The sequence below is a fragment of the Aspergillus flavus genome, chromosome 4 (genome assembly GCF_009017415.1).
Source record: "Aspergillus flavus chromosome 4, complete sequence".
Lineage (NCBI taxonomy): Eukaryota > Fungi > Ascomycota > Eurotiomycetes > Eurotiales > Aspergillaceae > Aspergillus > Aspergillus flavus.
In genome coordinates, this window is record NC_092405.1 from 571,857 (window position 1) to 589,769 (window position 17,913).

General features: G+C 48.1%; 8 protein-coding genes across 8 annotated transcripts; all 8 read left to right on the forward strand.

Annotated features, from left to right (window-relative positions):
• Positions 1-1,187: 1,187 nt before the first annotated feature.
• On the forward strand, positions 1,188-1,613 carry F9C07_2232036 (uncharacterized protein; the record flags this gene model as incomplete). The annotated part of the gene is made up of 2 exons (XM_041292561.2): positions 1,188-1,426; positions 1,568-1,613. 2 exons carry the CDS (start codon positions 1,188-1,190, stop codon positions 1,611-1,613), a joined length of 285 nt encoding a protein of 94 aa, XP_041145693.2.
• Positions 1,614-2,412: 799 nt separating this feature from the next.
• Positions 2,413-3,451, forward strand: F9C07_3376 (cytosolic Fe-S cluster assembly factor nbp35; the record flags this gene model as incomplete). The annotated part of the gene is made up of 2 exons (XM_041292562.1): positions 2,413-2,443; positions 2,505-3,451. The coding sequence occupies 2 exons, from the start codon at positions 2,413-2,415 to the stop codon at positions 3,449-3,451; spliced, it is 978 nt and encodes a 325-aa protein (XP_041145694.1).
• Positions 3,452-5,224: 1,773 nt separating this feature from the next.
• Positions 5,225-6,615, forward strand: F9C07_3377 (putative extracellular aspartic endopeptidase; the record flags this gene model as incomplete). Its single annotated transcript, XM_041292539.1, has 3 exons — positions 5,225-5,610; positions 5,669-6,432; positions 6,488-6,615. 3 exons carry the CDS (start codon positions 5,225-5,227, stop codon positions 6,613-6,615), a joined length of 1,278 nt encoding a protein of 425 aa, XP_041145695.1.
• Positions 6,616-7,310: 695 nt separating this feature from the next.
• F9C07_3378 (putative cofactor for methionyl and glutamyl-tRNA synthetase) lies at positions 7,311-8,633 on the forward strand (the record flags this gene model as incomplete). The annotated part of the gene is made up of 1 exon (XM_041286187.1): positions 7,311-8,633. One exon carries the CDS (start codon positions 7,311-7,313, stop codon positions 8,631-8,633), a length of 1,323 nt encoding a protein of 440 aa, XP_041145696.1.
• Positions 8,634-8,877: 244 nt separating this feature from the next.
• F9C07_1495961 (alcohol dehydrogenase) lies at positions 8,878-10,710 on the forward strand. The gene is made up of 6 exons (XM_071508156.1): positions 8,878-9,205; positions 9,273-9,306; positions 9,394-9,642; positions 9,722-9,808; positions 9,870-10,349; positions 10,421-10,710. Exons 1-6 carry the CDS (start codon positions 9,122-9,124, stop codon positions 10,546-10,548), a joined length of 1,062 nt encoding a protein of 353 aa, XP_071366268.1. The 5' UTR covers positions 8,878-9,121; the 3' UTR covers positions 10,549-10,710.
• Positions 10,711-12,731: 2,021 nt separating this feature from the next.
• Positions 12,732-13,823, forward strand: F9C07_3380 (glycosyltransferase family protein; the record flags this gene model as incomplete). Its single annotated transcript, XM_041292541.1, has 2 exons — positions 12,732-13,361; positions 13,428-13,823. The coding sequence occupies 2 exons, from the start codon at positions 12,732-12,734 to the stop codon at positions 13,821-13,823; spliced, it is 1,026 nt and encodes a 341-aa protein (XP_041145698.1).
• A 271-nt stretch (positions 13,824-14,094) lies between these two features.
• On the forward strand, positions 14,095-16,879 carry F9C07_2283022 (Anp1-domain-containing protein). Its single transcript, XM_071510604.1, has 4 exons — positions 14,095-14,630; positions 14,749-15,431; positions 15,487-15,806; positions 15,858-16,879. Exons 1-4 carry the CDS (start codon positions 14,548-14,550, stop codon positions 16,320-16,322), a joined length of 1,551 nt encoding a protein of 516 aa, XP_071366269.1. The 5' UTR covers positions 14,095-14,547; the 3' UTR covers positions 16,323-16,879.
• F9C07_2155525 (single hybrid motif-containing protein) lies at positions 16,880-17,913 on the forward strand. Its single transcript, XM_041286188.2, has one exon. It carries the CDS (start codon positions 17,055-17,057, stop codon positions 17,502-17,504), a length of 450 nt encoding a protein of 149 aa, XP_041145700.1. The 5' UTR covers positions 16,880-17,054; the 3' UTR covers positions 17,505-17,913.

The following is a 17,913-nucleotide window of genomic DNA, read 5'->3' on the forward strand; positions in this document are numbered from 1 at the left end:
AAGTAGTAAACTAGTTTAAATATCTATTTTAATACAGAATTAGATTTTTATATATACTGTCTGTTTGTTATGTTTAGTAGATATAGTTCGAATGTTCACTTCCCATGCCATCGTCAGACATTTCATTTGTATTGCATGACGTGGCTGGTGGTAACTTGACTAGACATATTTTAAGCTCGTAACGATTAGTTACATCACGCTAGTCTATTGGTTGAATCGCCAATTGTAAAATAACTGCTTAAGTCTATATTTCACTTGCTATCTATCTGTCGGAGTAAGTTACAGACTTATAGGCAAATTCTGAGCAGGTTTGGAAACGGAAAATCCAGAAGTCTGCTTACGCTACGGCATCTCCCCCGCCGATCGGAGCTCCGAATCGGGTAGTACGCCTAAACTACGTGGTTGGCTGCTTAAATATGTAAGTCAATTAGTGAGAAAGTACTTCGCAAAATTGTGTTTCTACAGTGTACGGTATGTTTTAAGATATGTAGGTCATGACTTCTTCGTTGCTTTATATTCTAACGTCAGCTCTTTCTATTCTAGCCCGTCTATATTATACTATTCACGGGGAATTGGTTTCTCCACCTTGTTTCAAAGATGGCAGCAGGTTGGTCTTCGGAAAGAATGTTGTCCATGGCTACATGCATCTTACAGCACAGCATAGAATTCTTCACTTACATTTCCTGCGCCGGTCTCGTGATTAGCAAACTTTCACTCTGGGGCACAGCTAATCATTGTTCAAAATGACTTCTACTGCTTTACCCAAAGAGGTCAATTGTGACAGACCTTTTTATAAGCGCAGGATGCAATATCCACATCCTACCCACCCATGTTTAATATAACGCAAGGATACGATTCGTTTCTCGCGGAGAGGTGGGGATAGCTCAGCAACACAATCGACTAATGCATGCTGCAAGCCATGATGCAGGGATAATACGGAACCGGATCAATGATCAGGTGCCATCATGGTCTACTGTTCCAGCATTTCGAAGTATCCGACGAATTTCCCAAAGGTGCGGATGTCAACGGCGACGAAAATGTTGTTGAAAGCTTTATTGAACTAGGAGGTGTCTTTCCATCCTGTCTTCCCGCTGATGAGCTGGCCCTCCTTCGGGACTCGCTGCATCGAAGCTTGTGTCAGACGGGACGGGGTCTTCCACCTTGAAGCGCGGATCGCGAACTCAAGCATGGAATTTACGACGAAAGACAATGTGCTCGACTTAACTGAGCGCTGTGTTCTGGCCAAGGAAAAGCCCTCAGTCTGGTTGATCGAGGTGGACCCCCGACCACCCGGCATCGAAGTCTCCGATGCCTTGAAGCATACGTATGGCATCGATTACTGGGGCGTTGGATTGCTCTCTGGTCTCCAAGACAGGCAGCGTGTCAGACAGCTTTCGCATACATTTCTGCAAGGGCCGCAGTACTGGTGAGAGACAATATTCATTCCAATTGAAAAGGGTGGGATTTTCGATTGTATAGACAGCGACAGACTTTTTCAAGCACTACTCAAAGGCCAAATCCATTGAGAGCATAACAAATGTGCACACAGTTCGCTAATGACTGATAGGAAACGCGTAATTGATGAGATGGACCCAAAGGACTTGAAGGGTTAAAATCACAAATCAGTGGTCGGGGTACGAAGTACGGGACGGGTTTAAAACTTCATGGTATCGGTTCAGGTTTTCCCTAGCCAGGAATCCAAATGATCACAAACTCAACCTAAGATTAGATATATAAAGACACCTAAAACTCTAAAAACGCATTCTAGCGCTCTGATAAAGTAGAATGGAATAGCTGAGGAGTAATCTAATGAATTGGTCGAGTTTATATCGAGGTGTCCAGAGTACTCCGTAATGAGACAGTGATTAGGTACATAGCTGGTATATTAGAAATAACAGTATTTTATTGATAGATTTATTATTTCACTGCGTACTCGGGGTATATATTTAGATTTATTGGTAAATTACTTTACTAACATATGTACGGTGTAGTAGGCCTCCTCGGTTTTTGCCAGTTTATGTACTTGGAATTCAACGCTGCCCCTCTCTTGGTCTCCCCTCACTAACTCGCGTAGGTTCGGATGTCATGTCACCCGCTCTTTGAAGTTCACAACGAGCATTGCATCGTCAGTGAAGGAATCAGTGCTCTGGACTTTCAATTACTTGTATATAGTATTGAAGGAATTCATTAAGGGTTTATGAGATCGCTCTTATCGAAGACTCCGACACCGCACGTAGGATATCCAATCGCTACTAGAATGTTTGTAAGCTAGTAACCTTATCTAATCACACCCGATTATCAAGCATTTCTTCCGCCACCTTTATCTCAGTTTCTATCAAATGTTGCGTTTGTACAAGTTCTTTTTATCCTCCTTTCTATATTAGAGCAATAGCTGGGAGATAATACTACATCATGTCGCCGAGTCTAGTTGCTCCGGAGCCAGGTATGTGGTTACTTCTTCGATCGGAGGTATTGTTTCCCTATGTTTTGCTAATCAGTTCCAGAGCACTGCCCTGGCCCTGAGTCGGAGCAGGCAGGTCAAGGTGATGCCTGCGCGGGATGCCCCAATCAACAGATCTGTGCCTCTACCCCGAAAGGTCCCGATCCCGATATCCCAATTATCCGAGAGAGACTCTCCCAGGTCCGACACAAAATCCTTGTACTATCCGGAAAAGGCGGGGTAGGCAAATCGACCTTTTCCTCTCTCCTCGCGCATGCGTTTTCAGCGAATCCTGACTCGATGGTTGGCTTGATGGACACTGATATCACTGGACCTTCAATACCAAAGCTCATGGGGGTGGAATCGGAGACAATTCACGTGAGCAACGCAGGCTGGAGTCCGGTGTGGGTGACAGACAACCTAGGCGCAATGAGCGTGCAGTTCATGCTACCCAATAGGGATGATGCAGTGATTTGGAGAGGGCCAAAGAAGAATGGTCTGATCAAACAGTTCCTGAAGGATGTGGACTGGGGTGAGCTGGACTATCTTATTATCGACACGCCACCGGGCACCTCGGATGAGCATCTATCCGTCAACTCTCTCCTGAAGGACTCCGGAGTCGACGGTGCTGTCGTTGTCACTACACCACAGGAGGTATCTCTATTAGATGTTAGGAAAGAGATCGACTTCTGCCGCAAGGCTGGTATTCGAGTTTTGGGGTTAGTTGAGAACATGAGTGGCTTTGTCTGTAAGAACTGCAACACCGAAAGCCAGATTTTCCGGGCCACGACGGGCGGTGGTAAGCGGTTAGCGAAGAAGATGGGCATCCCGTTCCTAGGGGCGGTTCCTCTCGACCCTAGGATCGGAATGGCCTGTGACTACGGCGAAAGCTTTGTAGATGGCTTCCCAGATAGCCCGGCGGCAAAGGCAATCAAACAGGTGGTGCGCGCGGTCGGACAGTTGGTTGGAGAAGACCCTGACACTGTGCTACCGGATGATACAGCAGAGTGATGTTTGCATTTTCTCTTTTCCGGCCATCTTTTGTTTTCAAGCGCGGTTGCATTGGGGGTTAAAACTGTTCGAGACTTCGGCGTTCCTTGGCATACAAACGATTGATACCACTGCAGATCGTTCGAGGTTATCTAATTAACTTGATGAGTATTAAATACGTTATGCTTACGGAGTAGTGAGCATCAGCTTCCAGACCAGTGGCGGCGACCAGCGCTCCCAGCTCGTATCGTGCCGTATACTCCGTAGTACATTGTAGGGACACGGTCAAAAGCCAAGCCTTAGAATGTGCGGTGCGGAAATCTAGGGACAAGTCGGTCCCGTCTATACTCCGTAATGATTAATCCACACAGTATGCTCCACTAAGGATTTCTCAGGGCTGCCACCTGCCTCATGAGGAGAGAATCGGCACTGCCAAGCATGACTATACTGGCAAAATCGTTATGTATAAATTGGGTACCCTGTTGATCGACGTTACCCAAACTATAGATAATTCTTGGCCTTGGTTAGAAAGTGAAATCCCACTTCTTAACATCCCCCAAGCTTCCTTGTGAGTAAGAAATTGGAATTTACTCGTCTTTGGTGTCCAAATCCTAGCGACCCCTGATTGGACAGGTCTTCGAAAAGTAGTGCTCGCTGTTCATGGCTGCAGTATTTATCCACAAGGTTGACGCAAGCCATGGGGTACGTAGGCAGATAAGTAGAACTCCGGAGTAGTCTTGGGTCTCGACTGGTCGAGACCCCTCCGTGTCCAAAAGCGCTAGATCATACTTATCAGATTTCAAAAAAGCCAATCATACCTATAGAACTTCGATGATTGTTCCAAAGCCTTAACAAGGGCCAATCACACGTTTCCATAAATATTGCTGGGGAAAATTATCCCTGTCAGTACCGCGTCTTATGGGACAAATGTAGTGTATAAGAGTGACTCGATTGCCGACGCCGCTGTGAATGGCTAGGCTGTTGGAGGCAGCGCTGCTTCAGCTGGACGAGCTGAAACAATACTTGGAGACGCTGATTGGCCGCTAAGTTTGCCGCTGGCGGGCCACCAGTCCGGGTGTTTCAAAAACTTTACCTCCGTGCTTTAGCTTCCTAAGCCTGAGTGGCTTCGGCGGCTGTGATATCCACAGCCGCAATGCCTAAGGTTTGCCATGCCGACCCAAACACTGATCAGTCAACCCACTGTGTCAGCCATATTGACTAACGGGCGAGGTACCAAGACTGCCCCCTCCCTACAGCTAACGTCACGTCGCTGTGGATTGGCTCCTTTTACTCTATTCAATTCTTGGACTCGCCTTCGGGTGGACCCAGTACAGTGCTTCCAAGCCTTCCCGTAGAACGATGGATGGTCTATTGGCCCCCTATGAGTGGACCATATAACCGTCTCAGAAGTCTTGGACGACTTGCACACAAAGTAGTATATCTCGGAAATGGCTCCATCTGGCTGCTTCTGAAGTCCATGCTTCTGCTGTGAATTTTTTTCACCTTCCTCTTCTTCCTTTTTTTTGTACGGTTACTTTTAATTGCTCTCTTTCTTAGATATCCAACTATACCATTCTAATTCAGTCCCTAGCGCCTTGCTTGCAAGATCGGCTTTCTTCTCTGAGCTTTGTTTCCTGACCATATACAGGCGTCCAAGTCAGGCACTTGGCCCTGGTATATACCTTCGTTTCATTGATATACCCTTTCTTTGTAAAGAAACATCTTTTTCTAGCCCCTCTAGCAGAGGCTTAATATCGCTCATTACAACTTCAGAAGCAGTACAAGATCGCCACCATGAGATTTCTTCTGTCTTTCCTGATTACCTTGTCGATCGCCTGTAGTGTGCTTTCACTTCCATCGGGCTCAAAGTCTCAACTCAAAGGCAGGTCCTTTAAGGTTGAGCGGGTACGACGCGGAAATGAGCCTGTCCATGGCCCAACTGCTTTGCGCAGAGCATACGAGAAATTCGGCATTGTCCCAACGGACCTTGGAATCGATCTGGATGATTTCGAACCCATAATGACGAAACATGCTGTCGTTGAGAAGAAAGATGTCACCGAGCCGGACCAAAAAGGTGCTGTTAGTGCTTCCTCGGTCCTGGGGGATGCTGCATTTGTCTCTCCTGTCATCATCGGCGGTCAAAAAGTTGTCCTGAACTTTGACACCGGCTCTGCTGACTTGTAAGTGCGATTTCTTACGGAGATCCGTTGGTTCTGGTCGTTGACAGTTACTCTACAGTTGGGTGATGAATACGGAGCTCCCAGCAGAAGCTCAAAAGGGTCGTACAGTGTATAACCCTTCCAACTCTTCCACGTTTAAGAAAATGGAGGGAGCTACTTTCAACATCTCTTATGGTGATGCCTCGTATGCGTACGGTGGCGTGGGTACGGACACTGTCAACGTGGGGGGTGCCATTGTCAAAGACCAAGCCATTGGCATTCCGGATACGGTATCCAGCGCGTTCATTGAAGACACCACCTCAAACGGTTTAGTGGGACTGGGATTCTCATCTCTCAATACCGTCAAGCCTAAGCAGCAGAAAACCTTCTTCGACAACATCGCCGACAGTTTGCAGGAGCCTGTTATGACTGCGTCCCTCAAAGCCAACGGCGTTGGCGAGTACGAATTCGGCATACTCGATCACGACAAATACCAGGGCGACATTGCAAACGTGAGCGTGGACTCCTCTAAGGGATTTTGGCAGTTCGAATTGGGGAAGTTTGCTGTTGCGGATGGAGATATACAAACCATCAAAGAGAATCCTACGGCCATTGCGGACACTGGAACCTCGCTTATGCTGCTCAGCCAAGAAGTGGTGGACGCTTACTATGCAAAGATTGAAGGTGCGATTTATGCTAGCAGTGCCAGCGGTTACATTTATCCCTGCAATGCCTCGCTGCCGAGTATTTCAGTTGCAATAGGATCCAACCATCTGGCGACAGTTCCAGGCAATCTGATCAATTTCTCCGAGGTTGGTATCAACAAGACGACCGGTGGAAAGGGTGAGTTCTCATAATCCAGATCCCCTTTGACTTATTGCTAATAAGCCACTTCTAGTTTGCTTCGGAGGCGTTCAATCTAACCAAGGTTCCTCAATGCAAATCCTTGGAGACGTGTTCCTGAAGGCCTTCTTTGTGGTATTCGACTTACGGGGACCTTCGCTGGGAGTTGCATCCCCCAAATAGTTCGGCCACGGTCGCTTTGGTCACATTAATCGACAATTTTCAAAGATAGAGTATAGAATATAAGATTTTTGTACATACATCCTGTCTTTCTGTATCAGCGGGTTACTGTAGACCCCAGATAAGATCAGATTGTGGACCAAAGGCAGCAAATACTGCCCAATTCCGAAAACTTCCTGTTCTCCATAAGATGGAGTAGATCATCGCCAGAGAACCGATTAAAGTTGAGAAAGTTTACACCTAGGAAATCATCGTGTACTGAACATTAATCTGGATATGCTTAAAACAAACGCCTTTTGGAATGCTGAGTCATGCAGGTGCATTGAAATCCTAACCAAATCTGGTTAGAAGCTCTAAAAGCAGCAGGAAAAAAAAATGAAGAGAAAAAATACACCCTTGAACTGCTCGCGAGTACATTTCAAGAAGGACATCGCGTGTTGTATACTGTCCAACTAGATTAGATTCATGAACATTATTTAAGGAAGATCTTTACGTATTAAAAAGATCCCAATTGTTTGGGATCTTTGTGGAAATAAGTCAAGTTGTCTCCCTTTAAGCCTGGCGTGACCCTTCTGCGGGCCGCAAGAAGAACCCCGCGGTTGGTTCGACCTTTGGGACTGCAGTTGGGAATCATTTCTGTTGCCCCTCCTCCCACCACACCATCTTTTCCCTTGTCTCGCGTCCGCCCCTTCGCAAAAATGGCCATCAACTCCGCTCCAGAGTCCTCCCTCCTTTCCCTCATATACCGCTCTTACCCCACCGCTGTCTCTCCCGATGCCACAGAGACCGACCTCTTGACCGTCTCGCCCAAGATTTTCCCTCAGACCACCTTCTCCGCCCCGGAAGAAGCCGACATCAAGCAATGGCTGGGAACGATCTCGGGTCTCCAGGCTGCTCTTACCAAGGATGAGAAGCCCGTCATCACAACCATCCTCGGACAGCTGAATGGTCACTTGGCTACGCGGACCACCATTCTCGGGTCAAAGCCCTCCGTTGCTGATATCGCGGCGTACGCTCTCCTGGCCCCTGTAGTAGAGAAATGGAGCCCGGAGGAGCGCACTGGCGAGCAGGGCTACCACCACATTGTGCGTTACATTGATTTCGTGCAGAACAGCCGGTTGTTCGCACTTCGGATCCCCGAGGAGGAAAAGATTGCCATCGATGTGAATGATGTGCGCTTTGTGCCCAAGCCTGTGGACGCTAAGGAAGAGAAGGAGCGCAAGAAGAAGGAGAAGGCTGCTGCCCAGAACGCCGGCGCTCCGGCCGAGAGCAAGCCCCTCGTTGTTGGAAAGGGTAAGCCCGAGGCTCCTAAGGAGGGAGCAGCCCCCGCAGCTGAGGGCAAGCCCAAGAAGGAGAAGAAGGAGAAGAAGGAGAAGCAGCCTAAGGCTAAGCCTGCTCCCGCTCCCGCTGCTCCCCCGTCTCCATGCGCCATCGACCTCCGTGTCGGCCACATTCTTCGCGCTATCAACCACCCCAATGCCGACTCCCTCTACGTTTCGACTATTGACTGCGGTGATGCCCCCGGCACCGATAACACTTCTTTGGATGAGGCCACTGGCAAGACTGTTCGTACCGTGTGCTCGGGTCTGAACGGACTTATTCCCCTGGAGGAAATGCAGGGCCGTAAGATCGTCGCCGTCTGCAACCTTAAGCCTGTCACAATGCGTGGAATCAAGTCCGCAGCTATGGTTCTCGCAGCCTCTCCCCGTGTCGCGGAAGGTGAAGACTCCCATGCCGGTCCCGTTGAGCTCGTCTCTCCTCCTGCTGATGCCCCTGCCGGATCTCGGGTGTACTTCGAGGGCTGGAACGACGCCGAGCCCGAGAAGGTGCTCAACCCCAAGAAGAAGGTCTGGGAGACCTACCAGCCCGGATTCACAACTACCGATGATCTCGAGGTTGCCTTCGAGGCTAGCGCTGTTCCTGCTGTGCAGGGCCAGGAAGGCAAGCCTGCCTTGGGCAAACTGGTTACCCAGGGAGGTGTTTGCACTGTCAAGAGCTTGAAGGGAGCTACCGTTCGGTAAAGGAGAATAACCACTACGTATACCAAGATTAAAAAGAAAGAAAGAAACAAAACCGAGCGCAGTTTTAGATCAGAAAGTCCGTCAATTATTTATGAATGGTATGGATATAAAACTACTTGCGTGCATAGTATGGCAGTAAAAGCAACAGTGTTTACGTGAAACGACTTCTGTCTCCAAATCTTCCATTATAACTTACTTCCGCGCATGTACATACACTAGGTGCCACTACTGTTACACTGTACTAGTATCCCCTCAATAATCGCTTCTTCGAGATCAATCCCACTTCTGCCCCGCAGACTCCTCCACATCTCAGTAGCGGAGAAGCGCCTCTAGATCCGGAAATACCCCATGTTTGCGTCCCCAACCCCCGGTTCCTTTCCCCCTGTATGGCAACCTATGAACGTTATATAGGTAACCTGTCGCACTGCAAGAACCATATACAATCTCTACTCATCAACCCTCCTCCACATCAAACCGCATAATCTACAATGCGAGCAGTTCGCTTCCACGGACGTGGCGACATCCGCATCGACCAGATCGACGAACCCGTCTGTCAAAATGGCCAAGTAAAGGTGCAAATCACAAACCACAAGCTCAACGCATAGCCAGAACCATCCCCAGAAACTAACAACAACCCAGATCCGACCTTCTTTCGTTGGAATTTGCGGAAGCGGTACGTACCACAATCCCATTACACAGACTCCTAACCTTTTTCATCATACCCTATGAAAAAGAGAAACAACTATCTAACCTACCCCAGATCTCCACGAATACCTCTCCGGCCCATCAACCGTGCCCGAAACCCCACACCCAATCACCAACGCCACTCTCCCCGTAACACTAGGCCACGAGTTCAGCGGCACAATCGAGGAAGTCGGGGCAGACGTCACGCGAGTGAAAGTCGGGGATCGCGTGGCTGTCAAGCCGAACCTGTATGACGGGACTTGTGCTCGCTGCGTACAAGGGAGGGTGAACTGTTGTCGGAATCTGGGGTTTATTGGGTATAGCAGTGAGTTTTTTGAGGACAAAATTCCTTTGGAGCTACGGTGTTACTTCTTGATGTCACCTTTGCTGATGAATGAGTATAGGTAATGCTGGGGGTCTATCGGATCATGTCGTGGTGGATGAGGAACGGGCAAGACTGTTACCGGAAGAGATCCCGCTTGATATCGGAGGTAAGTATAAGATACATCATCTATTATAGACTGAGGTGTGAAGACTAAGGGATGTATGTAGCCCTCGTCGAACCTCTCACCGTAGCCTGGCACGCCGTGACCCGCAGCCCCGTGGCAACAGCTCGCACCGCCCTCGTCGTCGGTGGAGGGCCCATCGGACTCGCCGTGGTACAGGTACTTCAAGCCCACGGCGTCGAATCCATAGTAGTAGCCGAGGTATCAGCGCAGCGACGACGATTCGCCGCAACCCTAGGCGCCACGGACGTGCTAGACCCTCGAGCAGAAGACATCGAGGCGAAAGTGCGCTCGCTGTCGGGCGATGCGGGTGCGGACATCGCCTTCGAATGCTCCGGGGTGCAGGCCGGATTTGATTCTGCACTGAAGGGAGTCCGAGCCCGGGGCACGGTGACGGTAGTGTCACTGTGGGAGGAGAAGCCGGTGATTGATGCGTGGGAGCTGGTTGGGTCGGAGAAGCATATCATCGGGTCGGCGATTTTCGATGGTGACGATTTTAAGGCTGTTATTGATGCCATCGCTTCAGGTATGTGGGCAGTATTGCCATGTTTGCTTTTCCGCGTTTCTTTTGGTTAGATTGCTGACGCTGCAGGATAGGGAGACTTAAGCCCCAGTCTATGATCACGAGTAAGATCCGTATGGAGGAGATTGTAGAGAAGGGGTTCGAGGCATTGATTAATGAGCGGGACAAGCATGTCAAGATTTTAATCGATATATCCGCATGATCTGTTTGTGGTCGAAATATCACACATCGCAAGGTATCAAGGCATCCAAGCTACCCAGGTATAGAAACCCAGATAGAATGCACAAATGAAGCCAACAGTCCAAATTCCAACCATCACAGCCAGAATCACATTTTCTCCGACGCAAGCATCCTAGACTCAGAGAGCAAGGTACACCCTTGCACGCTTTTCAGCTCGTAGAATAACGCCCACTCAGCCCACCCCAAGAACCTAGAACGACCCAGCTAGCTCCGGAAGAAAAGAAGAGGCCAAAAAGAAAACAAACATGTCAGCCCTACTACTAGTACTACCACCTACTAGTAAGTATGTACTATTTACAAGCACAGTGTCAGCAACGAAAAAAAAAAAAGAGCCCACAGCAAGATACTAGCGGCTGTATTATAATATCTCAACAACGCAGTATAAGCAAACACGTGTTTCGATACGAAGACCAAGACTACACGAGTTCAAAACTACACCAATGAAATACGGCGAGCACGAGAGCACGAAGGACTCGGTCTGGCCCAAGATCCTGGGTCCCTCACTCACTGCATGAATGACACCATAATCATTTTTTTTTTTTATTTTTCAACAACCCAGCCACATTAGTCAAATAACAAGTACATACAAAAACAAGTTAATACACAATACTAGAAAGGTAACGCTGCGAGCATTCACCGTCTGACAGGTCTCCCCACCATAGTCACTAGTAGTACGGACTACGGCGTACTTGGAGAATTCTAGCCCCCGAACTAAGTTCTAACTCATCGCTTGAGGTTCCTCAGGTCAAAATAACCTCAGGGTTAAACCGAATCTGTCCAATTGGAAAGGGGGACGCCGTCATCCGGGTAAGCGGAGTGGGATTGTTGGTCCGAAAAACCACTTTAGAGAGGGCTGGGGAGATCACTAGTTAACTAGGTAAGCTACGCAGTTCTTTTGGTGAAATTTTTACGGTTCGGTTCCGGAATGAGACACGATTGGGGACTAGTAGGGGGGTTGTTGTGGCTGCAGGATGAACAGGCGTTCATTCGTTCATCGGTAGTAACGGAACGCCACTTGCGGGATTCTATAGATAGATCCGAGTTGATGTGTTGTATACTCCGTATTGCTGTCAGTAGTTGATGGGGACTCTCTGCCATAGTCTAGACTATGTAGTAACCGAATTCACTAAGCTGAGTAGACGGGGCAGTGCATAAAAGGGGAAGGAGGGAAAAAGGAGAAAAGTTACGTTACTCGATGGAATGAGTCTATGACTCTATGGCGACATCTCGTACCGTCTTGTTGGTCCTGAAAATGAAATACTGACTCGTAGACGGAAGTCAATGGAATTAAAACCAAGACACCAGTGCAACAGAAGTCTCACCACATCGTTTGATGTACAGTTCGGTAACTGTTTTGCCTCCACCACCGAACCTTCATCCGCTGTCATCCAGAGATCTGAATGGTCCATCAGCCGCATGAGTCGATCCAGATCCCGTCTTACTTCTTACTTTTACCATCTTCCACGTCTTTGGGATACAATACAAAGATTTACTTGACAACAATCCAGGCTCTAAATCGCCAACAAGGAACCTCGCCCAACCGCTTATTGTCTCCTGGCTTTGAGGACTCTCTTTCTCGTCGCTTGTTCACCTCCCCACTTTTTACTTTTTCTCTGGTTCTTTTTTAATCCTTGTTATTGCTCCCAAGTGGACCTCATCCGAAGTCTCCCCCCACTTGAAGTTTCATCGCGGTTGGCTTTTTCTATTGCCTCGAAGGGTCTGAATGACGGGTCAGATCGCTTTGACTCTTTGGAATACTCCATCGTATCAATCTCTGATCTTGGAATTAGTCTTTTTTTTCCTTTCCATTTTTCCTTCGCCCCTAAGCTGTACTCTCGCTGACGCGAGCTTCAGGCTCCGGGGGTAGTACCTTGTTGGGACGCAATACTTTGATCTAATCAAGTTTTAGTATAATTTGTCAAGCTTCTTCAATATAATCCGTCTTTTTCGATTTTCTTTCTCCTTTTCTTTTTCAGATCGTTTTTCAGCTGTCGGTCGGAAGTGTGGGTCGCATCTGGGTTTCAGAATATTTACAAAGCATGCCCTGCTGACATATTTACTACGCCGCTCGCTACTTTTTTTTGAGTTTTTTTTTCTTGAGCGATAATCATTTGACGCATTCACGAATAAGATATATATCCTCTCATGGCGACTCCGCTTTCTGGGACAGCGATTATCACGGGAGGAAATGGGTCGCTTGGATCTTCAATAGCCATCGCCATCGCCAAAGCGCATCCTTTTGTGCATCTTTTACTACTGGCACGGGATATCCGCTCCGATAGCGTCAAAGAACTGAGAGACAAGATCCGGTTGATCGGACCCCGGTCGATTGAAGTAGCAAGAGTGGACCTGACAAGTTTCAACTCCGTCGTCAGCTTTACAGAGAATACAGTGGAAAGGGTCCAAAATAAAGAGATCCCTCCAGTGACACTGCTCGTTAACTGCGCTGCTGTTGCGTCCTACGTCGCCGACCAAGTAACACGAGATGGGTTTGATCCTGTCTACCAGACCAACTGTATTGCTCCGTTCCTCTTGACCATCGGTTTGCTGGAGGCGTTCCGTGCAGGCGATGGAACACCGAACGGCGGAGCGAGGGTGATCAATGTTGGTTGCTCATCCATGTCGAAAGGGTCTTTGGATTACTTCGACAAACATGACTTTGGAAATCAACAACCGGGGACACCATTGTCCTCGAAGGAAGGGAATGCCCGCTTTGGAAGTAGCAAACTAATCATGAGCGCGGCCATGTACGCCTTGCGCCGGAGTCTGGTACTCGTAAGTTTTTCCTGCAACATCACGCCATTACCTTGAAGTCCTAGTTAACCAGGGTTCGATTCTTAGAAAGGCAAAATTCCCTTAAACATATATACACTGGATCCCGGTGGATTGACGGGAGAGAGCCATTTAACAGAGAACGCCCCTCGGTCGGTTCGAATGGCACACCAGACGCGGTCTGGACTCCGGCCATTCCTGCGAGTGTTCTCTAAAAGTGCCATGAATAACCCTAGTGTTCCAGCCAAGATAATCACGAAAGTCGCATTCCAGAGAGATACTGTGGAGCAATGGGGACGGGAGCGATATTATATCTTGGACAACGACTACGAGGCCGGATCCGTCCTTCCGGTGCTTCGAGACCCCCGAAAAATGGAGGCGTTGCTTAAGAAGCTGATGGGACAAATTGAGATTGGTGTCAAGGGCATGGGGTCTCCCCAGTCCAGGATATCACGCATCAATTAAAGATGGGCGAGTTAGTATATGTGATTTCTTTTCTTTTTTTTTTTTTGGGTTGGATAGCGATGGTCAGCATTCTTCGGAGTTGGGCTCTTTTCCACGCGTTTCTTATCAACTTTTGTTTTTTCGGGAGCATCGGGATTTGATCGGATTTCTGTAAATAGATCATAGGTGGTATAGATATAAAAGAACGATGGGACTGCCAATTATGGATCGATGTGCCAAGGATCTTTGATAGTAATCGTAGTACGTAGTAGTAGGGATGAGAATTGTAGACGGTTGCATGTCTGCAAACGGGCCTACCGCCGGATTCGGTAATGACTGGCAGAGTCCATCGGAAGTCAACAGGGTCTACTCCGTACTTGGAGGCGAATCACCGCCCGGACGCTACTGCACTGAAACCACCTAAACGCTTGGTTCCGACGCTCTGGACGGCTGGCGTTCTAGTTAATGCTACATAGACCTTTTCGAGTCTTGTCGTCTCCCTTCCCTTCTTTTGCCTCCATTTTCCCTACATTGTTTCATTATTTCTTTTTAAATTCCTCCAGGGATCTGTGATCCTTTGTCGCTCCGTGGTGCAGTTAATCTTACGCCTCCCGCCTCGCAGTCGCATTGGTTTAGGTGGGCGACAGGAAGTCAAGCCAGTGGTTTCCTTTAGATCTAGGAGCCCCTAGGTTCCTTTGTCTTGGGGCCGGATTTTCAAGCTACTGATGCGACTGGCTTTGGAGAGATGAACAGGCATCACGCCTTTACCAACGGCTACGCTGCCTACCCTCGCGGGCAGGGCAGCACATTTTCCATTTCTCCCCACCGGTAAGCAGCGACCGCCATCGCATCCCACTCCTGAACCTTTTGGATGGATGATGCGCATATCGCTTAATATTTCCTACCAATGAAGATGTTTTGCTGACCTTGCTCCGTCGATCGACAGCTTTCAACCGCGTTCACAACCTGCTCTGCGACGACGAAGACAACTTATCCAACGGCTATTCCTGATAGGTGGCGTCTCTTTATTGCTCCTAGCCCTAATTTTCCCTTCCTGGAGAGCCACGATTCTACCAGTCGTATCCCTTGGGCTTCTTTCTTCCACGGAAGACTTACAATTACAAACCGTACGATATTATGATCTGTCAGCTGTTCAGGGCACTGCAGATGGATGGGAGAAAGAGGAGCGTGTGCTCATGTGCACACCTCTTAGGGATGCCTCGTCCCACCTGCCGATGTTCTTTTCGCATCTCCGGAACCTCACATATCCTCACCACTTAATCGACTTGGCGTTTCTGGTCTCGGATTCGAAGGATAACACGCTAGAAATGTTATCCAGCATGCTTGGGGAGCTTCAAGCCGATTCTGACCCGCACATGCCGTTTGGTGAAATCTCGGTTATCCATAAGGATTTCGGACAGAAGGTGACGCAGGATGTCGAGAGTAGACATGGGTTCGCTGCGCAAGCTGGGCGGAGAAAGTTGATGGCCCAGGCGAGGAATTGGCTGTTGAGTGCTACACTTCGGCCCACCCACAGCTGGGTCTATTGGAGAGATGCCGATGTAGAAACGGCGCCATTTACCATCATAGAAGACCTAATGAGACATGATAAGGATGTCATTGTACCAAGTGAGTGGAGCAGTCTACAAGTCTGGTTGTTGTATCTAATCATGGTTTCTATCAGATGTCTGGCGGCCACTCCCTGACTGGTTGGGCGGGGAGCAGCCGTACGATTTGAACTCCTGGCAGGAATCGGAAACTGCACTGGCCCTGGCAGAGACGCTGGACGAGGATGCGGTTATTGTTGAAGGATATGCTGAGTATGCGACGTGGCGGCCTCATCTTGCCTACCTTCGAGACCCATACGGTGATCCTGATATGGAGATGGAGCTCGATGGCGTTGGCGGTGTTAGTATCCTTGCAAAGGCAAAGGTCTTCCGTGCTGGAGTTCATTTCCCAGCGTTCAGTTTCGAAAAGCATGCCGAGACTGAAGCATTCGGCAAGGTAAGACCTGCGTGCAACTTCCTTCGTCCTTTCCTTACTGAGCATGATTAGATGGCCAAACGCATGGGGTTCTCCGTTGTGGGTCTCCCACATTATACCATCTGGCATCTTTACGAGCCTAGTGTCGACGATCTTCGGCACATGGAGGAAATGGAGCAAGAGCGCAAGGCTCGCGAAAAGGAAGAGAAGGAACAAGCTGAGCGGTCAGAGCGCGTTAATACTCTGTTCCAGGATGCTAAAACAGAATCGGAAATCGATAACGCTTTTGTTCGCGACGATATGGAAACTAAAGGAAAGGAGCAGAAAGCCTCGGAAGACTCGAAGAAGCCGGAAGCCGAAAGTGTTGAAGAAGTGAAGGCAGATAAATCCTCAAAAGCCCCAGAACAAGAAGAACAGAAAGCTCCAGAGCCTCTGAAGAACAAAAACCTGAAAGATGCTGAAGAAGTATCTGCAGTAAAGCCGGCTAAGGAACAGGCCGGTGCTGCACCAGATAAGCAATCAAAGCAGAGAGAGTAATGATGCTCTTATTACGTTCTTCATGTATCCGGTAGCGAAAGGCGTCGGTTCAAAATCCGTAAAAACGGAGAACATCATTGCCTATTGCGCCTCACCAGTCTCTGTGCTGGTCACAGTGTGGCTTTCTCATTCTCCTTAAAATATGCCGTCAATTACTGGCAGCTTTTTGTATATGGGTTGGCGGAGTCTTTTGATTTGGGGCTCGACTTATGCATCTGATCTTTGGTTGATTTATAGGTCTGATATTGGGAAGCACTTGGTTTATTTTTCTCTATCTTCACGATGTATCGGTATGAACGGTTTGCCTGAATGGGTAAAACGAATGACTTAAATATCAGTAACTTACATACCTAAGCAAATTATTATATTCTAAAAGGGTCTCGAACGAAACATAGCATCTGAAATAGGAAGACACAGATAAAAGAGCTCGGGCTATTTGATCTTTCTCCAGAGCCAGTTCACTGCAGCTATCAACCGACACCCTGAGGTAGTCGCAGCTAACACCCGCTTAGTATATTTCTCCTACTCTAGATATAGTATAGTCTCACAGCTGAAGTTCAATCACGTGGGTTAGGATCTTCAGCATGCCCTAGCTTTAAATACGTTATCTTCCAAACTGAATTCGGTGCGGTCAGGTATATAACAGCCAAACCTTTTTCCAATGAAACAAGGAAGTCTATTTGACAATATCTCTGTGCTCGCCTATTCTCATCATCTCTACATCTTCGCACCATGGCATTTCAACCATTGAAGAGATCGCATAATCTCTACAAATCAGTACTTCAGTTTCACCGCCCCCGAAGATGCATTGCAAACAGTCCAACTAGTCTTTGCTATCAAGAACCATATCGCTTTACATCCTTCTCTTCATACAACCCCTTTCGGCCCTTCAGCATCTCCGCCCAACGATTTAATTCTAAAGCCACGGTTCATATTGACACACTGGGTGGGGAGTCCATAGACGAGGCAAAGCTGCAGTCGTTCAACCGCAAAGTGGGAGATTATGTGAAACAGGACGATGTGCTAGCAGTCATTGAAACCGAGAAAGTTGCTTTGGAAGTATATGCTCCCGAGACGGGTGTTATACAACAAGTCTTTGTTGAAGAAGGGGATACCGTTACTATCGGTCAAGCTATTGCTGAGATTACCATTAAATCTAAGCCTGGCGATGGCAAGGAATAAGAGCGCTTCGGGCGAGGGGTAATGAGTTTGTGGATATGGCAGGGATCATTCTTTGAGAAAAATAGTTTTTACGGAAGTAATCATCGTCTTTTGAACATGGCGTAGAGAATGCCGTTGTGTATTAATGAGGTGATGATAGATAAGAAGGTTAGAAGCCATACATGACATGGACCATTTAAGAATGGTTAGACCGTGATGTACGGAGTATAGCCGCCGACTACAACTAAATGGATGAATCTACCTAGTAGGACAAAGTAGAGATAGGCAAGTAAAAAGAGGTAGAACTATCAAAGAACGTGCGGTGCATAGGGTCGCTATAGAATTCAGTATCTTCTTGTTCATATCCTACATTTCATCATGAAACCGGTCACCTACAGTACCTCGATTATACGAAGCAATACCCCAATGA

What these genes read in the sequence shown, in the direction of transcription:
- F9C07_2155525 (XM_041286188.2), top strand. Translation starts at nt 17,055, where the DNA reads ATGGCATTTCAACCATTGAAGAGATCGCATAATCTCTACAAATCAGTA.
- F9C07_1495961 (XM_071508156.1), top strand. Translation starts at nt 9,122, where the DNA reads ATGCGAGCAGTTCGCTTCCACGGACGTGGCGACATCCGCATCGACCAG. An exon ending in GGGGTTTATTGGGTATAGCA is followed by an intron (nt 9,643 to 9,721) that starts GTGAGTTTTTTG and finishes GAATGAGTATAG; the next exon opens with GTAATGCTGGGGGTCTATCG. An exon ending in TATTGATGCCATCGCTTCAG is followed by an intron (nt 10,350 to 10,420) that starts GTATGTGGGCAG and finishes GCTGCAGGATAG; the next exon opens with GGAGACTTAAGCCCCAGTCT.
- F9C07_2283022 (XM_071510604.1), top strand. Translation starts at nt 14,548, where the DNA reads ATGAACAGGCATCACGCCTTTACCAACGGCTACGCTGCCTACCCTCGC. An exon ending in TTTTCCATTTCTCCCCACCG is followed by an intron (nt 14,631 to 14,748) that starts GTAAGCAGCGAC and finishes GTCGATCGACAG; the next exon opens with CTTTCAACCGCGTTCACAAC. An exon ending in AGACTGAAGCATTCGGCAAG is followed by an intron (nt 15,807 to 15,857) that starts GTAAGACCTGCG and finishes GAGCATGATTAG; the next exon opens with ATGGCCAAACGCATGGGGTT.